Below are 21,988 nucleotides of genomic sequence, written 5' to 3' on the forward strand. Positions count from 1 at the left end.
CTACACTAATGATGATCAGTATTTTTTGATTTCCAATAAATACACTGATCCTGAATGCATTATTTATGCTTTAGAATGTTGGAATTTTCATTCTTAAAAGCCTAAGAGATGAGCCAATACAACCCTTTATTCTCCTGGTAAGAAAAATAGCCCAGAGAAATTGTTCCCACAGCCCCATAGCCCGTCTTCTACTTAGGCGTTCAGAAGCTCAATTGAGCGCCTGTTCGTCTTCATGGGGAGAAGCTCTGCTTATAGAGTCAACAAATTCTGCATTTGCAAATTTAACCAACCATGAATCAAAAGTGTTGGGAAGGAGCGGGTGTTGTGGCACAGAGGGTTAAGCCAACACTTTGGATGCCTGCATCCAACTTGGGAGTGCTGGTTTGAGTCCCAGATCCTCTGCTTCCAATCCAGCTCCCTGCTACTGTGCCTTAGAAAGCAATGGAGAATGGCTTGGGCCCCTGCAATCCATGTGGGAAACCTGGATGCAGTCATTGGCTCCTGGCTTCTGTCGGCCCCAACCCCTTCTCTTGCTATTTATTTGAAAGGCAGAATGACAGAGAGAGAGAGAGAGAGAGAGAGAGAGAGAGAGATCTTCTATCTGCTGATTCACTCCCCAAATACCTGCATCAGCCAGGCTGGGTCAGGTGGAAATCAGGGGCCAGGAACTTCATCCAGGTCTCCCACGTGGACAGCAGGGACTCAAGCACTGGAGCCATCATTTGCTGCCTCCCAGGCACATTAGCAGGAAACTGGATCGGAGATGTGGATGTAAGACTTAAAAGTCAACCCAGGTAGATTTCTCTAAGATCCAACAACAGCATACTTTCGTAGGACAATCAGCTATTTCCTAAAATTTTACAAAGTTTCCACTTTGTTACCCTACTTATTCCTCCGAAGAACCTTAAGATTTAGGTATTTGGTTTGTGTGCATATGTGTGCATATATGTGTTACTGAATTAGAAAAAAGGAAACCCAAGGTTAAAGTTGTCAAATAACTTGCTTTCAGGCTACAAAAGTTCAGTTCTCCTTTGCTTCAGATGATTCTAAAACACCCTTCCACGGAATGTACAAAGTAAATCACTTTTTAAAATTCCAAATACAGGAGCCTGAGATCCTGGAAACCAAAACTATATAGGCCTTGAAAGGGAAATACAACCCAAGGGCAAATACAGACCTGTAATTTAGACTAAGGGAGTGAGAGACCAATTTAAAAAAAAATAAAAAGCTCTAGACTATCTGACTTACAACCTTGAACACAGACACCTCTTGGTAAGGTATATTGCTAGATGCTTCTAGCTCAGAATTCCCAGCCTCTTTCCAGAGTCTCAGATAATGTCACCCCAACCCAGCCAGAACACGATGCACATAGGAACTGGGATTATGACAAGAGAGTTGCCCCAAACTGAACTTTCTTCCTGTTCTTCCAGCACCAGCAGCAGGTATGCTTTCACGTACCTACATACGTGCCAGTGCATAAGCCTACCAGTCCAGAGTCTCCTTTCGCAGATTCGAGTCACAAACGGGAATGACCCCCTGGAAGAGGTCCTAGGATCTGCGGGTTGTGGCATAATCTTCCATAATGCAGTGGAAGACAATGGGGGAAAAGCCCTTCAAGGAAACCAGTGGGCAGGAATAGAAACAGGAAGGCTGAGATTAGGGTCTCCCTTGCTGTTCTTTTGATGTGGTAACACGGAGTTGGCAACTCCAGGCAGCACCTGCCTGGGAACAGCAACACATTTCACCAAAGAGCGTTCGTCTTTTCATTGAGGCAGGAGGTGGCAATCCTTTCCTAAAAACTTACACAGGCAAAGCTTATTCCTGTCCTACTTTATTCTTTCTTCCCATGGAGACATTTATTTATTTTAAAGGTGATCTTTGTCCCATGGTGTAAAACATTGGAAGACTTGGATCTAATCAACCTACATGGCCTCGTTTCAAAAAAAGGCAGAGGTTTTGGGGCTGAGGGAAGCATTGTCATAAATACTCCCTTTCTTTTCAGTACAAATGGGATTTAAACTGCGCATGGTACTACACAAGAGCTGTGCCTCACCTCTATTTGGGGAAACATAACTTAAAAGCTGTAATTGTTGTGAGAGAGGAAATTGCAAGGAGGAGTACAGAGTGGACTACAGTCACTAGGATAAAGTTTAAAGATTCTAACAGTCAAAATAAAAAGCAAAGCTACTTTTCAAAAAGCTCAGGGTTGCAGGCTCAGAAAGCTGATACTTACAAAAGGGAAATGAAATGCATTGAATAGTAGATTAAGTGTTAACACTTACAGAGAAAAGCTACAAAACAGATTTCTTGGCATGGAGACATTCTCCATTATTTCAAGCACTGGCTAGTCCCAAGACTTAGGAAACCTGGAGGATGTGTCAGATCCTGCAAGTCTCCCCAAGAAGCAGATGTGGTCAAAAGGAAATGGAGTAGGGGAGGGGAAGAAGTAATCTGATAGCAGAAAAATCAGTGGAGGTACTTGAAAAATAAAACTTGGGTACAGACTGCAACCCAAGTCTTTACTGAACGTTATGGGAAAAATGGAGAACAGGCCAAGTTGTTGCAGTTCAGGCATTAGTGTATAGAAAGAGTGTGGCCTTGCAAAATAACCCAGAGAATGTGGGCTCTGTTATAGACACTATAGTGATGTAATAAATAGTAATATATAGGCCGGTGCCATGGCTCACTAGGCTAATCCTCCGCCTGCGGCGCCGGCACCCCAGATTCTAGTCCTGGTTGGGGCGCCAGATTCTGTCCTGGTTGCTCCTCTTCCAGTCCAGCTCTCTGCTGTGGCCCGGGAGTGCAGTGGAGGATGGCCCAAGTGTTTGGGCCCTGCACCCGCATGGGAGACCAGAAGGAAGCTCCTGGCTCCTGGCTTTAGATCGGCGCAGCGCACTGGCCGTAGCTGTCATTTGGGAGTGAACCAATGGAAGGAAGACCTTTCTCTCTGTCTCTCTCTCTCTCTCACAGTCTAACTCTGCCTGTCAAAAATAAATAAATAAATAAATAAATAAATATTAACATATAGTGTTCAACAAATGTCTTTTCTGGGGCTGACCTTGTAGCTTAGCGAGTTGGGCTGCTGCCTGAGACACCAGTTTCCCAGATGGGCACAGGTTCCAGACCCTGCTGCTCCACTTCCAATCCAGTGCCCTGCTAATGAGCCCAGGAGTAACAGTGGAAGATGGTCCAAGTCCTTGGGCCCCTGCACCCACTTGGGAGACACAGATGAAGCTCCTGACTTCGGCCTGGCCCAGCCCTGGCCACTACAGCCATTTAGGGAGTAAACCAGTGGGTGGAAGACCTCTCTCTGCCTCTCCTCTTTCTATAACTCTGATGTTCAGATAAATAAGTAAACATTAATAAATAATTAAATAAATGTCTTTTCCTTTTTAAATTAATCCTACATTCTCATTTCAATCTGATTTGCAGATTATACAGAATATCACAGGCTTTTGAGTTTCAAGTTTTTAAAATTAACAAATAAGAATTGCATATTTTGATGGTGTGCAATTTGTTGTGTGTATGTATCTATGTATGTGTATATATATATATATACACACACATATACTGTGAAATTATTGAATCCAGCTAGTCACCGACATATCAGAAGGCTTGCTAGAGGATGTAGAATAAGTTATGCTCTGGATTTTGTAGATGTACTGTACCATCTATGTAGACATAAGCTGAGGTGGAAATGTTGGCAAATGTAACACAAATGTTCCTCAGTTTGTGATGGGGTTCCTTCTTGATAAGTCCATCCTAAATTGAAAGTATCAAGGTGAAGATGCATTTAATTTGCCTAACCTCCAAACATCATGGCTTAGCCTAGGCTACCTTAAATATGCTTAGAACACTTAAATATCTAATGTGAAGCCTATTTTATAATAAAGTGTTGAATAGCTCTTGTAACTTATTGAATTGGCAATAGAGCACACTGTGGAATATACATTGTTTCCCCTTATGACTGTGTGACTGGGAGTTGTGGCTACTGCCTGGTATTTTGACAGAGAACACCACAGAGCATCACTAGCTTGGTGGATCAAAATTCCAAACTCAAGAGCATAAAGACACATTTCTATGAAGAGGCTGGTTAAGATGCCTTCATCCCACATCAGAATAGCTGGGTTGGGTTCCTGGCTCTGGCGTCTGACTCCAGCTTCCTGCTAATGCAGACCCTGGGAGGCAGCAGTGATGGCTCAAACTATTGTGTTCCTGCCACCCACATGGGAGACCTGAACTGAGTTCCTGGCTTCCAGCTTTAGTTCCTGCTTGTGGGAAGGGGGGATTGTGGTTAGTGGGCATTTGGGGAGTGAACAAGCAGATTGGAACTCTGTCTCTCAAATATTTATGTGTGAATTTTATATATATATATAATTCAAAGTATGGTTTCTACTGCATGTTTATTGCTTTTAAAAATTGTAAGTCAATCAATTACAAGTAGAGGACTGTCACTGGTTCATCAAGTCGATATATACTGCTTTTTCTGTTACACAATTACACAAATTTAAAAAAAAAAAAAATTAAAATGCCTGTTAACATTCGGGGCTGGCTGAAACCAGGAGCAGAGAACTCTATCTGGGTTTCTCACATGGGTGGGGGGGGCCTAGGTACTTGAATCATCCCTGCGGCCTCCCAGGGTGCTCATTAGTAGGAAGCTAGATCAGAAACAGGTGGGACTTGAACCCAGACACTTTGATAGATGGGGGTCTTCCAAATAGTATCTTTATTTTTTTTTTTTAAAGATTTTATTTATTTATTTGAGAGGTAGAGTTACAGAGGGAGAGACAGAGAGAAAGGTCTTCCTTCCATTGGTTCACTCCCCAAATGGCCAGAGTTACACTGATCCGAAGCCAGGAGCTTCCTCCTGGTCTCCCATGGAGGTGCAGGGGCCCAAGGACTTGGGCCATCTTCTACTGCTATCCCAAGCCACAGCAGAGAGCTGGACTGAAAGAGGGTCAGCCGGGACATGAACAGGCACCCATATGGGATGCTGGTGCTGGAGGCGGAGGATTAACCTACTGCGCCACGGAGCTGTTCCCCCAGCAGGTTTTATTTTTCTTTCCTCATAACTTCATGAATGCAAGACTAGCTGTTACCACAAACCTTGGAAACTCAGCATATACTTTTTTTTTTTTTTTTTAAACTGAGAACTTTTACCTTTTCTCTTAGAGGGAGCACTTTATGACTTCTCTCTGGCATACCTGAGTCCCCGGCCTCGCTCTCCCCGAGCTTCGGGGCCATGATTAAGCTAAGGGCTCCTTGAACACAAACACTGCAATAATGGCAGCACTTGTTCTGATAACTGAGACGGCTCCTAAGTGACGAATAGGCAGCTAGCGATACGATGTGAGTGCACTGGACAAGAAGATTCGCGTCCCGGGTGGAACACAGCAGCTTGGTGGAAGATTTCACCTGCTACTCACAATGGCACTCACTTGAAAGCTTCAGAATTTTGTATTTCTGAAATTTTCCATGAATATTTTCTAACTGAGGTTGACCATGGGGAACTGAAACTGCAGAGTGAAACAAGCGGACTGGTGGTGGTGGTGGGGGGGACTCTTGTACACATTGCTTTTCACAGAATCATTTGAGTAAATCAGATGTGAAGCAGGGGTGAGTGTGTGGTTGAGAGCTGCTTCGGATGCTCCCCACTCATAGTACAGGGCCTAGGTTCAACTCCTGGCTCAGTTCCCAAGTCCAGCTTCCTGCCAGTGTGCATCTGGTAGGCAGCAGGTGACAGTTCAAGCAGTTGGGTCCCTGCCACCCATGTGGCAGATCTGGCTTGAGTTCTAGATGGTCCAGCCATGGTTTTGCAGGCATTTGGACAATGAACTGGTGGATGGAGCTCACTTTTTGTCTATCTGTCTCTTCTGCTCTCTTAAAAAACAAAAACAAATCTTTAGAACAATAAGTTATTGGAGATAATTGGAAAAATTACTGGAAAGAACTTCAAAGCAACAAAACATTAGTGATTAGGTAACAACTCAAAAAGCAACAGGATCATTTTTTAAAAGAGCTAATGTAAAAAAATTTAAATAACTATTTTTGCTGTATTTCAATCTATGTATAATCTCTAAAAGCCCTATCCATATATCAAAATTTATATGGAGAGGTGGGCGTTTGGCACAACTGTTGTCTCTGTCTGTGATGACTGCATGTCATGTTACAGCTCCTGGGTTTCAGCCCCAGCTCTGCTTTTTTTTTTTTTTTTTTTTCCTTTAAACTGTTTTCTGGTCACAACACTATTATTATTTATTTGGAAGGCAGAGTTAGAGAGCAGCAGAGGCAGAGAGAAAGAGAGAGGGAGATCTTCCATCCATTGGTTCACTCCTCACATGGTCGCAACAGCCGAAGCTGGGCCCATCCAAAGCCAGGAGCCAGGAGCTTCTTCCGGGTCTCCCACACGGGTGCAGGGTCCCAAGGACTTGGGCCATCTTCCACTGCTTTCCCAGGCCAGAACAGAGAGCTGGATCAGAAGTGGAGCAGCCAGGTGTCAAACTAGCATCAATATGTGATGCAGGCACCACAGGCAGAAGCTTTATCCACAGCTACGCCACAATACTTTCCCCACCCCCCAGCTATGCTTTCCATTTCAGCTTCCAGCTGCTGTGAGCAATGGGAAGTAGCAGATGATGGGTCAAGTATTCGAGTTCCTGCAACTTGCATGAGAGACCCAGATAAAGTTCTCCATTCCTGGCTTCAGCCTGGGCCCACTCAGGTTTTTGTGGCCATTTGGGAATGAACTAGTGGATGGGAGATCTCTCTCTCTCTCTCATTCTCTAGCTCTCTGTCTCTCTACCTTTCAAATAAAAAATCCTTTTGTTTAATTTATGTGGAAAGAATTCTACGTTTATTTATTTATTTTTAAAGATGTATTTTTTTTTTCTTTTTTAAAGACAGAATTACAGAGAGAGGTAGACAGATAGAGAGGTCTTCCATCCGCTGGTTCACTCCCCAGATGGCCACAATGGCCAGAGCTGCACCCATCTGAAGTCAGGAGCCAGGAGCTTTTTTCCAGGTCTCCCATGTGGGCGCAGGGGCCCAAGGACTTGGGCCATCTTCTACTGCTTTCCCAAGCCATAGCAGAGAGCTGGATCGGAAGAGGAGCAGCCAGGACTAGAACCAGTGCCCATATGGGATGTTTCAGGCCAGGGCTTTAACCCACTGTGGCATAGCGCCGGCCCCTAAAGATGTATTTATTTATCTGAAAGCCAGAGTTACAGAGAGGCAGATGCAGAGACAGAAAGAGAGGTCTTCCATCCTCTGGTTCACTCCCCAGATGACAGCAGCAGCCAGAGCTGGGCTGATCTGAAGCCAGAAGCCAGGAGCCTCTTCTGGGTCTCCCATGTGGGTGCAGGGGCCCAAGGACTTGAGCCATCTTCTACTGCTTTCCTAGTCCTTAGCAGAGAGCTGGATCAGAAGTAGAGCAGCCGGGACTAGAATCGGTGCCCATATGGAATGCCAGCACTGCAGGCAGCGGTTTTACCCCATAAGCCATAGCACTGGCCCCAGAATTTCACTTTTAGAATATTAAAAAGGGCCGGTGCCGCGGCTCACTAGGCTAATCCTCCGCTGTGGTGCCCGTACTCCAGGTTCTAGTCCCTGTTGGGGCGCCGGATTCTGTCCCAGTAGCTCCTCTTCCAGGCCAGTTCTCTGCTGTGGCCCGGGAAGATAGTGGAGGATGGCCCAAGTATTTGGGCCCTGCACCGGCATGGGAGACCAGGAGGAAGCTCCTGGCTCCTGGCTTCAGATCAGCTCAGTACGCCAGCCGCAGTGGCCATTTGGGGGGTAAACCAACAGAAGGAAGACCTTTCTCTCCATCTCTCTCTCTCTCACTAACTCTGCCTGTCAAAGAAAAAAAAAAAAGAATATTAAAAAGTATATATTTGTGTGTATACATGCACATACACATATGTGCAATAATTTGAGACAAGTTACAAAAACTGAATTTGTTCCAAGTTTTAATTATCTGATCAGATGTGAATATGTCCTAATTCCAGTCATTTTGTTTGTAAAGACAATAGTTTGGAATATTTAAAAGAAGAAACAAAAATACATTGACAATACTTCTTAGGGTAATAATCTATCTTATGAAATCCCTCCATGGTTTCATTTGCTTTACCTATATGCTGTTACTGAAATGTCTGTCTATAGTTGTGTCCTTTCTAAATCTGAATAAATTTCCATCATGGGATTTGATTTCATTTATAAGTCATCTACCCAGTGCTTCAAAATTTGCACATTCTATTGGTGTCTATACAACATCTCATTCAAAAACCCTTTTTCCTTGACATTTGACTAAATCCCTGTACTACTTATTATTCTTATTCATCAATATGTCATGCTTCTCTTATTTGTCAGCTGTGGTACTGTGACCATCAACTCTTCCTTCAGCTACAAAACATTTGTTGAATGTTTTCCCTTTTTAGCTTCTGAATCATAAAACAGCCCAAAAGGCAGTCTGCTCTTAATTAGAGGTCATAATTTTTGAGGTTGTCTTGACACATTCTCCCGTGAAGGAGCTTAAAAAGACCTAGAACTTTGACATCTAACTATTCCTTTTTACTCCCTGATCAAACCCAGAGGTAAACTTGAATTTTTGGTTTGATACAAATAAATGTTTACCTTTCTACAGTGTTTCTCGGCCCATTAGGGGTTTGGCTTTACTAGTATGAACCATGTGTATATTATTGCATGCACCTAAGGCCAAATATCAGATTTATGCTAAACTATAAAAAGTTGACCTGAGTGACAATATAATTCTATAGCAAATTATATTTCTTCAACAAAAACTTGTCTAGTGTCCAAACAAAGAGTACAAAAACAGTATTTTTTTTTTTTTTTTTTTGATCTGGAAAGAGAACGGTCTATCCCCAAAGTTCTGCTTAAGAAGAGAAACAATGCTAATTTGCAGAATTATTTAGGGAAGTGATTCCAAACTTGCCTCTACATTAGAATCACAAAGAGAACTAAAGATTCCTGATCCTAGACCACATTATATTTTAAAGGCCTGGAGAATGATCAAATCATTGTAGAATGATCAAATATCCCAGGCCACAGTACATTTTAAAGCTTTCCAGATGATGCCAAAATTGATGAATAAGTTTGAAAACCACTGATTTAGAGTTTAAAAGTTTTCTACAGCAAGATTTTAATTTTTATAATAGGCCATTTTTTCCCTTTTTCATCCTAATCCTCCTTCAGATTGACAATGGTAAACCATAAACAGAAACTTAACCAAAAAAAGGTAATTGAAGGGCTAGAGAATGATCAAAAACCAGACAAAAACTGCAGGTTATCTCCCCTTAAAAAGAGGGAACTTCCAGGTGTACACATTTGTGGTTCTATCCCCGAGGGCAGGCCTCATTTTTCAGATGGCCGGAGCGGCACAGACCTGTAGCCTTAGTGATCTGAGATGTCATGGGCAGATGGGGTGGACAGAGCAGAAAGATTAGCAAAGTCAGGAAAGGAAGGAATTGAAAGGGCAGATCTCAAACTTTAAACATGAACTTTGCACAAAACCTTGGTGGACTTGTGCAGAGGAGCCCACCCCTCGGGAAGGCGGCAGCTGGAAACTGAAAGAACTCATCTGAGATTTTAGCTACTAATCACTAGAGTTTCAAGTTTCAGCCCAGCCAAATGAACTGCCTCAGGGCAAAACTGAACTTTTCAGAAGAATGTAGCAGAATCCAGGCTTTATTAAGACAGCATCCATAATGCTGAGTGTGTACTAAGAAATCACTAGACAAGAAAATGTGACCCCCTATTGAGGCGAAATGCAGTCAACAGAACTTGACTGTGATGTTACAATTAGCAGCTAAGAGTTTTAAGTCAGCTATTTTAAGTAGCTTATAATATATGCATAATTAATAAATCAGTGAGGAGCATCTCAGCAGAGAAACGGTGAGGGTAAAAGGAACCAAATGGAAATTTACATATGAAAAATACAATAACTGGAAGAAAAGTTTACTGGATGAGTCCAACAGCAGAGTGAAAATAAATTATACAAATTGTTGAATATGAAAGATAAAGAAATAAAACTGAAGAAAAAATAGAGCCTCAGAGATGTGCAGACAATATCAGGAAATCTAATAATATTTTTTGGAATTCCAGAAGGGCTGAAGAAAACTAACAACAAATCTGTAGAAGAAATGGACAAAATCTTTCTAAATTAGATTTAAAAATAAAGCTAAAATCATAAACTTACAGATCCAAAAACCTCAATGAACCTCAAGCAGGATTAATACAAAGAAAATCAAGCTTAGAAGGATATCAAGGTCAAACGGCTGAAATTAAAAAATAACACATGGCGTGTGTGTCATGGCACAGCAGGTTAAGCCAACACTTGGGAAGCCTGTACCTCGTATTGGACTACCCAAGATCAAGTCTCATTTCTGCTTCCGATCCAGCTTCTTAATGAGCCTGGGAAGCAGCAGATGATGACTCAAGTACTTAGATTCCTGCCTCAAATGTGGAAGATGTGGATGGAGTTCCAGGTTCCTAGCTTTGGCCTCTGGCTTTTGTGGCCATGTCACTCTGCTTTTCAAATAAATAAGAAACACAATCAGAGAAAAAACATTAAATACAGGAGAACAACACAAATGACAGCTGATGTCTCATTAGGAACAATGAAGTTCAAAAGACGATAAATGCTTTTGAAGTGTTACATGAAAAAACAACCTAGAATTCTACATTAGTGAAACTATTCTTCAAAGTTGAAAGTGATATAGTCATTTTCAATGAACAAAAACTTAGATAATTTGTCACCAGCAAGGCTGCACAACAATTCTCAAGGAAATCCTCTCAGCTGGCAAAGAATGCCACCAGATGTCACTCAGACCCACAGGAAGAGCACTGCAATGGTAAATATTTGGCAAGCATAAAAGACAATAAATACTTTTTTTCTCTTTTAATGGTTTAAGAGACATATTCCTATTTTAAGTGAAAATTACAGCCTGTACTTTTAGGTTTATTGCATTTATAACTGTACTAATATGTAAGAAACAAGGGTGAATGGAACTCTCCTGCTGCAACATTCTATATTTTATATGTAATTATACAATATTACCCTAGATTATACTAAGTTAAAGATGCATGTTGTAATTCTTAGAACCATTAAAATAAACAGGGTATAGCTTATAAACCAACAGAAAATTAAAACAAAATACTGCAAATATTCAACTAACCTGAAAAAAGGCAAGAAGGAGAAAAAAAACAAATATTGAACTAAATCCAAATACATGAAAATCATATTAAATCTAAATTTACTAAACACAGTAAATAAAAGGCAGAAATCATTATAATTAAAAAGCAAGACCCTATTATATAGCAGGAGATAAACTTTTAAAAAAGTTATATATTTATTTATTTGAAAGCTGGAGTTAAAGAGAGGGAGAGAGAGAGAGGTTTCTCCATCCACTGGTTCACTTCCCAAATGGCCACAAGAAATGGGGTTGGCCTAGGCTAAAGCCAGGAGCTAGAAGCTTCATCCAGGTCTCCCACTTTCCCATTGCTTTCCCAGGCACATTATCAGGGAGCTGGATTGGAAATGGAGCAGATGGCACCCACTGAGCCACAGAGCAGACCCCAGGAGATGAACTTTTTAACACAATACACTAACAGTTAAAAGTAAAGTTGGGGCCAGTGCTGTGGCATAGTGGGTAATTCCATATGAGTGCTGATTTGAGTCCCTGATGTTTCACTTCTGATCCAGTTCTCTGCTATGGTTTGGGAAAACAGTAGAAGATGGCCTAAGTCTTTTGGGCCCCTGTACCAGTGTGGGAGACCTAGAAGCTCCTGGTTCCTGGTTTCCGATTGGCCCAGCTCTCGCTGTTGTGGTCATCTAGGGAGTAAACCAGCTGATGGGAGACTTCTCTCTCTCTGTAATTCTGCCTTTCAAATAAATAAATATTTCAAAAAAAGTAAAAGTTATGCCATATAAATAAGCATAGAAATAATTTCCATTTGGATTTGATATGAATACTTTTTTTTTACATTTACCTTTTCAACCAAATTTACCTGGTTTTAAATGATTTACATTTATATCAACCAGGATCTGTAACATTAGAAGAAAAATAAAATGAGACAGTTTCTTTTAAACTTCTTGGTTCTACCGACCCCTCAGCTTCCTTAGAAATGATTTGTAATGGCTCCTTTTCTCACCCTTCTAGTGACTGATGCAACACCTTAACATGGGCAGGTTTTCAGCATTTGCTTGTCTCCTTTATCAGTACTAAAGCAAAATTTTCAGCTACTGATCTAGCAGTTGGAACCAGTCATGATTTTTACTTTTATTTGTTTTATGTATTTGAAAAGCAGAGCTAAGAGACTTTGGAGACAACTTTCCCAACCACTGGTTCACTCCCCAAATGCCTACAACAGCCAGGGATGGGTTTTTGGAGCCAGGAACTCTACTGTGGTTTTCCATGAGTGGCAGGGCCTCGAGTACTGGACCCATAATCTGCTGCCTCCCAGGGTGCAACAGCAGGAAGCTGGAATCAGCAGCAGAGCCTGGACTCAATAACCCCAGGGACTCTGATGCCTTAGGTAACATCTTAACTGCTGTTGCAAGTGTTCTCCCTAGCTAATGATTTTTAACCACCTTTAATTTACATTGCTTGTTCCTTTTATTAACTAGCATATCTTTTTTTTGGATTGTGTCTATTTCTGGAAACTTCAGAGCTGGGACTGCCTGGGCTAGGCTGTGCTTTCTCAACCTGCCCATCAGGTGCAACACCATACCTGTCCTCACTTTTCTTAAACCTCTTGGTTTTCACTGTCAGTTTTGCACTTTAAAAAAGTCTCCATCACTTTCTCTAGTAGGGGCTTTCGAAAAATAGGTTTTAAAAATCAAACTTACATTTGGTAAATAAAGAATTTTCTGCATTTTTAGACAAGACTGAAGCATGATGCTACCTCAAACTTAGACAATTCATAGCTGGGGCAGGGCTTGAAAGAACACGACTGTAACAACAAAGAAACTTCATACTAAGCAGGACTACAAAGAATGGTTTTGTGGCATGTGACAAATCTGCTCAACCATTTAAGTGAAAGGAACACTATCCATTCCCTTCTGGCCATCCAGGCTTTATAAATAATCGTCTGTCCCAACAAACTCCACTTCACTGTGACCTTGGAAAAGATGTTTCTAAAAAAACTAATAATCCAAAAATAAACAGAACCCTATTGTTTATTTCATCATTTAAAACATGTTTGAAGATGTTTTAAAAAGTGATTTCTCTACATATGAATGTTTCTTGAATGCAAAGGCCTCACCTAACTACTTCTGAACAAACATCATTCTAAAGGGCATTGTGGAAGAGTGCTATTGCTCAGACTGCTTGGGTTGTTTACTTCTGAAAACTTAAACCATAACCAGTTGCTTTAAGACTTTAAATGTACTATGTTTTAAAATACGCAGGAAAGATTACCAAGGATGCGAGTGATTCACTGAACAGATGAAACAATTCATTTTAACTTGTGCCATTTAGTTCGAAGCATATTTAAAGGCCTGCTACACCTCCTATCAAGAGTAATTATCACACATCCTGCTTCTGTATACTGGCTTGTTGTCCACAGTTCTTGAAAGTGTGGTGACAACCCCCTAACTCACACCCCACCCTACCCCCAGCTTCCTGCTCCTTGGGTGCTATATTCCTTCTCTTTTTAAGAAGTGCCTCCCTTAACAAAATACTCTGCATTACAGTATCTTTTAAAGAAAATACTTTATTACATCATGAAAAAAAGGGCATCAATCAACTAGATTCATACTTGTTTGAAAAAAAATTGAAAATTTATTAAGACAGTATATGGGCATCCTGTTCCACATGGGAATGAGAAGATGCTATAGGTTCTCTAAGTATTGCACAGTCTGAAAAAAACAAACACAAAGGGGAAAGGGGAGGAAAAAAAAAAAAATCACATGATGTTGGGAACCATCTCACATTATGAATAATCTACCAAGAAACATTTAAAAAAGAAAATCCTGTTTCTACAGTAGCTTTGAATTTATAGTTCTTGGAATGACTGTATTCCATTGAAGACATTTCAGTAACAGGAAGCTGCATTTTAGCAATCCCATGTGCAAATATTAATAAAAAAATATATAAAATAATGCAATTCATCTCTTGCCATCACCCCGGCAATCATGACATTTTTGAGAACTATTTTGCTTGAAAAAGGGTTAAGCCGTAAGTTTTGCCTGAAGCTCCATCTCTGCAGCCCTTTTGAGTGCAACATCCACTAGAAGCTGAAATCCACTAAAATCCTGGTTGAGGTCCGGCGGAGTCGGGGGAGGAGTGTTGAAAAGACCACTCTGTGTATTTGTACTTGGTCCAGATTTACATGTGTCCTCTGGATACACAAGAGAGGTGTCTGTAAAGCTGCTGGCTGCTATCTGCTGTATATCTGTGTTTTGTCCCACACCAACTGACTGGCAAAGAGAGAAAGGCACATCTTTCAGTGCAGTCACAGTGGTATGGCAGATCACTGATGGACGAGCCAAAATTGATCCTGGGGATGGTGGCTTAGGAGACAGTGGCCTCCCTAGGATTGGGTTTGGTCCAGCTGTACAGGAATGAAATGGGCTCTCCTCAAGAGCTGGCATGAAGTTTTTGATGCTCACTGCAGACTCCATAGAGCCAGCTTCAGAAATCTTGGCCCCACGGCGGGATATTGTGAACTGGTTTGGATCTTTGCCATCCTTTCTCAGCATGTCAGGGAGGAGCCTGCGTCGGGCGTTGATGAACCAGTTACAGACCTGAAATTACATCAGTATGCTTAAACATTTCCCTTATTCACTGGGCAAACAGGTTCTGAGGACATTTCTCAGAGTGCCTAACTGATCTCTGTTTGTATTAAAGGCAGCATAGGAAGGCCTATTTGGACTTAGCAAGCTAGTTCAAGGTATGGGAGCCCAATCAAGAAACAGAGCTGCCTCCCACCAGAAACTTCTCCACCTCTAATACTAAATTTGCTTAAATTTTTTCTGAAGGAAGAAAAAGGTTTTAAAACCTCAAATACCTGAAAACGAGTTCAGAGAGAAAGGTTTACCTTTTAAATTCTCTCCATTTTAACCTATTACCTACTGCCCCAGCATTTAAGTTAATCAACTACAGGAAAACCTTTCCTGTATGAAAAGTGCCACTCCTCCCAGTAACTGATTTTTCTCAGTTCAAATGACTGTGTCAACAGGCACAACATGAATTACCTCACTGAAGTCTGCCCTTGTTTAAATATCAAACCAGTTTCCTGGGCAGTAGAGTAAGGTTTAACCTCCTTTTTATGTTTGTTGCATAAAGGAGGGCTCCTTTAGGCATTAAAGGAAATGCCACTTGACAGATGACTGTCAAGTGTTTCTGTGTACTCTGAATAGCCAGTTATTAGCTGTTAGTACTATAAAGTTTACAATAAAAAGATATTCCTTCTTTTTTTGAGTGGGGAGGAACTTGATGACTTGACACACAGCATGAAGAATGCTGTGAAATGATTTTGGAAATAAAGATGCATGCCTAAACCTCGTGCTCTTTCCTTACCTGTAGCGTAGAAAGGTGTGTTTGCTGGGACAGTAAGGCTTTTTCTTGCTCTGAGGGATAGGCATTGTATCGGTGCTCATACAGCCAGTCTCGGAGAATTTGAACAGACTCCTTGGGCAGGTTGCCCCTCCTCCTCCTCTTGCCTGAACCAGCCGAAGAGGAAAGGTCCAGAGGAATGTCCATGCTGTCCTCATCCTCCGTCTCACTGCCGGATGCTACCATGACACCTACGAAGAGACCAAGGCCAACTGTCAGTCACTATGACCAGCAGGGCCCCTCTATCTTGCCATGCTCATTTGTTCTGCCCACTCAGTGTGACTCAACTGGATTTTCTCCACCACTGTGAGGGAGGCAGGGTGTTTTCTGTTCAGAACTCCCAGGGCCCACTAGCGGCAGCACATGGTAGATTCTCAACCAACTGTCAGATGCCCTTTCTCAGCTACTTTCCTTTAGGATTTCACTTCTCACATTCCTTTTGAATGATGCTCAGAGTCATCAGTTTGACTCTAAGAGAAAAACTGCACTGAAAAAGTCAATAGCCTGCACACATTTGAAACAGAAAGGGGGCTGTGGCAGACGCAATGTGCCTAGTGATCTTCTCCATGGTCACTGGGAGCTGGGAAAAACAACCCAGTGAGTGTCCTAACGCACATTTTACACGTTATTCTTCCTCCAACTTCCAGATTTAAAATAAAAGGGAGGGTCTGTACATTCTCTTCACTGATAAGAACGGACCTCCATGGTCTTTTCTTATTCATTGCTTATCTACTTGTCACCTTTTTAAAAAATACAACCACTGAAGTTTTCAGTTTCATCACACAAAAATATTTTTCTACTATTGGTGCTTTATTACATATCAATTAGCACAGTTCAGTCTTAAATTATTCCATGACAAAGAAAACTGAATATGCAACTTACTCCCAAAGGAAGTTCTTTTGGCTCTAAGTACTTTAATCCCATCAGAAATTTTAAGAATTCACAAACCATAGGGAATATGCAAATCAGACTGGGTTCAATAAAAATTCAGACCTGATCTTTACAGACATTTGAACCTAATTTTGAACTACAAAAAAACTTTTAAATAAGAAATGTTATGACCTGCTCTTTCAAAACTACAACCGCCTGTTTTGAATGACTAAAGAACATTCTTTTATGAAGATCTAGAATTTAAAAAATAAAGATGACAAACTAGCATGCATGAAAATAGCAATATTTCTGAAGAATTTAACACAAAAATGTTTAAGGATTTTTTTAAATTGACTCAGACTTTTACTCAGTGACACATTTTTTAGTTTTGGACTGCAGGGGGCAGAAGGTGCTGGAGGGCGTTCCTACAGGAAAGGCAGAACCCTCCAGAGACAAAGTAAAGCAAGTTCTAACAAAAGAGGTGGATGATCTTGCAAATTCACTTCAGCCCAAGGCTTAACAAACAGCCATAAATAAACCACACAAGAATCCCAACTTTAAACGGCCATGCATTTGAAGTTTCCCTTCCCTGAGGATTTAATTAAACTCAAGAAAAAAGTTTAAAAGGGCACACTAAAAACTGAAACTGCTTTCACTATTGAGAAGTTGAGAAGCTTTCAAAACGCACACTGATATTTGGGTAAAGGACTATGAATAAAAAAAATCTAAGAAATTATAAATGAGTTCCTGTTTCACATTTGCTTTGATAATTAAGGAAATTTAACCTCTAAAGTATGCATTCAGCTAATTGAATCACTAAAGCATATTTGAATAAAGCAATTTGTTTAAACTCTCCAACGTCTGAAACGCCAGACATTCTTCATGGCTATTATCCTGCTTCCCTTTTTTAAATCTAGGAAAAGTGTGAAAATTTGCTCATTGAACAGTGCATTCTCAACTGTAAATTGGTAGTAACAAAGAGTTTGAAACAAACAAACAAAAAAACCCCTGAAGCCTGCCCTTTGATCTGCCTGCAGAGTTTGACAAGAAGCCTGGTCTTTCAGAATAGGTTAGTGACACAAAAGCAGGTTTCAGTTAAGCAACACCGAGCCGCAGCGCGACTTCACTCTGTTCTCAGTTCATTTAAATAAATGAATGCCAGGCCTCAGGACCTCTTAACAAATATTTCCAATATGTGCACAAAAGCTGAAGTAACAGGAAGTGGAGACTCCAGTTCCTCGGCCAGCTGATATTTCACTGCAGCTAAACCACGCTCGCTGCTGTCAGGACTGTTTTCATTAAAACTCTCCCTCTTGATTGTGGCTCGGCTTGGAAAAACAAAAAAACTTTTTCCTCCTTACTCATTTCCTACTGTAACAGAGCTTTTGAAAAGTTTCCCGGTTACGACTTGTTTCCAAACGCCTTGCTTTGCTTACACTTAAAAAAATGTGGCTGGGAGGGAGGGGGGCAGACTCGCAAGCCTCTGTGACTCTATCCACATACAAGGAAATGGTGTTTAGAAAGCCACAAGATGGCCTATGGATCCCACAGCTCTTAGAAGCAGTCTTGGCCTCCGCACTTTTTCTCATCAGCTCTGCCACACCAAGATGGGGGAAAGAGGGCAGAAGAGACAGTAGGACTTAAAAAAAAAATCTAGTAAAGAATCCAGAAATAATTGGGGAGAAAGTGAAGTTGAAGCATACAATTAAGAAGAAAAGCAAACCTAAACTAAGTTTCCCGATCAAAAGATCTCTGGAAAAGCCAAAGGAATCCAACTGAACACCCAAACCGCGAAATCCTGGGTGCCCCCGCTTGCCCCTGCCAAGGAGGAACCCCTTAAGGCAGCACTTCAACAGTCACACCGGGAGCAGACTGAAGGGATTCTCCTCATCGAACCTTCCCTCTGCTGGCTTTAAGCCATTTCTGATGTTTTTGCGGGCCGAGCCCAGGTTTGTTATCACAAACCTGTCTGACCAAACCCCGGGCTCTGGAAGCCAGTGGAAAGTGTCTTGGTTTTAATGCCACCTGGGGCGATTTCCACAGCCATCTCCAAGGCTGACAGACAGACAGACAGAGCTGAGGCCGGCCCGGGCTCCCTGGGGAGTAGTGCTCGCGCGACCCGCAGGGAAGGCGCCCTCCGACCCAGGTGGCCTCGGCCGCGAGGAGGCCGGGCCGCGGAGGCTCGCGCCGAGAGGGAGGAGCCCGGAGGCGAGCGAGGAGCTTTTGTTCTAGAGTTCCTCGGCCCCAACTGAAACCGGCCTGCAAACTTTTTTTTTTTTTTTTTTTTTAGTCAGTTACGGCGACCGGAGGCGCTCCAGGGCTCCGGGTCACTCTGCGCTGGAGCCCAGAAACGAGGCCGTGACTCCCGCCCCCGGCGCGAACACAGCTGGGTAGGAAAACCTCAAAAGGGAAAGCAAGCCGGGCCACCTCGGCACTTTCAGCTCCCCGACACGGGCCCTGAAGCAGTCGCCAAGTTTCCCCTCCAACACGTCACCTTTCATTGTTTCCGTGAGTCGGCGCGGCGGGGGTCCCCACGGATCCCGCCCGCCGGTCCCGCTCGGTTCCCCCAGCGGTTCCCCCAGCCGCGGGGCAGGGGTGGGGTACGGGAGAGCGCCGAGGGGCGCAGGGGGGAGGCACCTGGCAGTGCGGTTGGCGAGGTGGGGTGGGGGGAGGCGAATCAGGGCAGCCCCCGCCCGAGCCCGAACAATGGGGCTGGTGGCCCCCGGCGGAAGGCCGGCTCGGCGTTCGACGCGCTAGAACCCGCGTTGGAAACTGACACCCCCGCCCCCACCCCGGGGCAGCGAGCCCCGCCGCCCCGGAAGGCTCTGGACCTGTCATCCCGGCAGAGTCCGGGCTGGCGCGGCTCTTCCCTCGCGCGTCTTCTCACAGAGCCAAGAGAAACGTCCCAGTTCTCCCCGTGGCCCTCAGGGAGAAAGGGAAGTCCTACTCCCAACCCCTCCCCGCCCCCCCGTGACCCGGCCTTTCACGTGTGACTTCTCTCTCTCGCCGGGAGAGCCTGGGGCGTGGGGGGACAGAGGCGCTCGGCGTGTTTCAAAGTCTCGCACGGAAGCCACAGGGCAACAGGGGATTCCCCCACCCCCCACGCGAGAAAGGCCGCCGCCGGGACGGTGCGTGTGTGTGTGTGCGCGCGCGCGGCGGCCGCACCACAACTTGGCTGTTCCGTGGGAGCCGCGCTCGCCATCCGCGTCTGAAAGAATGTGGAGTCCCACACGCGAGGGAGCTCCCGGGCATGCGCAGCAGCGCCCCCACCCCCGCGATTAACTTCTGTTTTGATCCACTCCACATAAATCACAACAGAAAAGCCAGCCCCGGCCCTCCACGGAACACTCGGGGGACCTCCCAGGCTGGGACTCCGAGTGAACTTCAAAAGGGACTTCTCAGTCCTTGACCTTTCTAGGTGGTGCTTTTTTTTTTTTTTTTCTGTGTATTTTGCAATTTTTTTTTTTTTAAACCAGACGGCAAGTTTTAGTTGTAAAGCTTCCAGAACGCTTGGTGGAAACAATGACAGCCTCGCTCTTCTGCACTTACAACCAAGCCTGCTTGTCACACTTGGACGCGTTCTGACTGAACGCCGCTGGAACTGGCTGGCCCTCCGTCCCAACTCTTCATCTTGCCCCAAATCCATCGTGGGAAAACTTTGAGAGACTGGGAATTTATTTATTTATTTATTTATTTTGTCTTTCTTAAAGTCTAGTTGTCCAAAGCTGTTTACAGCCGAGGGCTTTGTGAGGGGCCGGGACCACATTCCTTTAATTGTGAAAACACCACCTGCCCCAAGAAAAGTGCCCAGGCCCAGCCTGGAGTGGGGGCTCTCGGGGCAGAACTTTCAGACAAAGACGCTGCCCGCCCCGCCCTGGAAAAGCGAGGCGCGGGGTCCCCCGGCCCGGACCCCCACAGCCCCCGCCGGAGAGACAGGACGAGGAGCCACGCGGCGGCTGGGCCGAGCGTGGGGTGTGGGAGCAGACAATGAAACTTGGAGGCGCACAAACAAGGCGCTGAGCGTGTTTCTTGACAACGCGCCAGCAGCGTGGAGAGAGGCTCGTCTCCCCCACAGCAGCCCCCGCGTGTTGTGTCTAGAAGGAAAACAGCAACTGCCATTTCAGACGCTGCCCCAACAAAGCCCACGGCCGCCTCGCCAAGCCCCGAAGTGCCCCAGGGCAGAGAAAAGTCCACCGAGTCCCTCTCGGCGGCGGGGTCAGCACGTTGGCCCGGCTCTCGCGCTCCGGCGCGCACGGCCCCGCGGCCGCCTTACCTTTCTTACTTTTCATTCTGGAGCTCCTCTCCGAGCGCCAGGCAAGGCTGCGGTCTCGAGGGGCCGGGGGCCAAGCGAGCGTCCTGACTCCCGGCCGATTCTCCCGTAACTTGTAGGACGCGCTCCAACCGTCGCCGCTCAGCAAGGCGCTCGGATCCCAGGCGCCCGCTCCTCGGGTGGAATCCGAGTGACACTTGGGCTTCCTCCTGCCGGGAGACTCTGGCAGCCGGCCGGGGGCTCTCCCTCGCCCAACTCGCTCCCCTCCCTCCTCCGCTCCTTTGTTCCCTGCTCCTGCTCGGCGCACCTCGGCGCTGTCAGAGTGAGAAAGGCGAGGAGGGAAGGTACCGGAGGTCCTGCCTCCGCCCCCAGCCGCCCGCCCCGTCCCCCGCCCGCCTCGCCGCTCCTCCGCCCCTCCCCCGCCCCTTCCAGCCGGGGTGGACCGGATCGAGCCCCGGCCGCTGTCACCCGTCCCTCTCGGCGGCGGCCGACCTCAGAAACTCGATTCTCCCTGCCTGCCGCGCGCTCGCCGCCCGCATCCCTCGCGGGGCGGCGGAGCCACCAGCCGAGCGCCCCCGGGCTTTCCCTTTGGGCCCTTTCTTCCCGGGGCTGGCGAGGGGTGCGTTTGGTTAAGAAACTGCCAGCCGATGGAAAAAAAAAAAAAAAAAGGACTCCCCTCCTCGCACCCAGAGAAGACTGGGCTGCCCCCCTCGTTTTTGACAGCTACCCCAAACTGCACAGTCCCTGCCGGAGCCGCTTCTGACCCGAGGGGCGGGGCACGGCAGGAAAAGTATGTGGGACAAGCACCAACTTCTTCCAGAATGCGCGGCTGCCATGGACACGCGGGCGCGCCGCGTCGCGCCCTTCCCCCGTGGCCCTTCCTCCTGCAGCGACTGTGGGAGTGGGCGGGGGTGGGAGTGAGGGGGGATGAGACGCAGACACCCTAGGCGAATGTCTGTTCCCCAGGGCTAAAGCTGCGAGTTCCGGATTGGATTGCAGGGCGGTTTCGAAATCGAACACGTTGCGGACAGGCACTTGTCATGCTCACATGCTCTTTAAACGTCCCTGCCTGGGGACTGCCCGGGCGCGCGCCTGCCCCGCCGAGGCTCAGCCTGACACCCTCACTCCACCACCGCCGGACCCTTCCCGAGAGAGGGGCGACCACGCCGTGGCTGTTCGTCTGTTTCGGTAAACAGAGTCTACTTTTAGGACTTACGCCCAGCGAGGGAACCCCTCCTCCCCCTGTATTTCAAACAGAAACTAGCCATTAAGTAAA

At 45.1% G+C, this 21,988-nt stretch overlaps 1 protein-coding gene across 3 annotated transcripts; it reads right to left on the reverse strand.

Moving 5' to 3' along the window:
- Nucleotides 1–13,707: 13,707 nt before the first annotated feature.
- On the reverse strand, nt 13,708–21,059 carry TGIF1 (TGFB induced factor homeobox 1). 3 transcript variants are annotated; one of them, XM_062201407.1, is made up of 3 exons: nt 20,725–21,059; nt 15,537–15,763; nt 13,708–14,761 (listed from the first exon to the last, which is right to left on the reverse strand). In XM_062201407.1, the coding sequence occupies exons 1-3, from the start codon at nt 20,729–20,731 to the stop codon at nt 14,186–14,188; spliced, it is 810 nt and encodes a 269-aa protein (XP_062057391.1). In that variant the 5' UTR covers nt 20,732–21,059; the 3' UTR covers nt 13,708–14,185. The 3 variants fall into 3 exon arrangements, with proteins under 3 accessions (XP_062057391.1, XP_062057390.1, XP_062057392.1); XM_062201406.1 differs by having other exon boundaries at nt 13,709–14,761; nt 20,716–21,058; XM_062201408.1 differs by lacking the exon at nt 20,725–21,059 and adding an exon at nt 19,274–19,359 and having other exon boundaries at nt 13,709–14,761.
- Nucleotides 21,060–21,988: the final 929 nt, after the last annotated feature.

This window comes from Lepus europaeus, chromosome 9 (assembly GCF_033115175.1).
Source record: "Lepus europaeus isolate LE1 chromosome 9, mLepTim1.pri, whole genome shotgun sequence".
Lineage (NCBI taxonomy): Eukaryota > Metazoa > Chordata > Mammalia > Lagomorpha > Leporidae > Lepus > Lepus europaeus.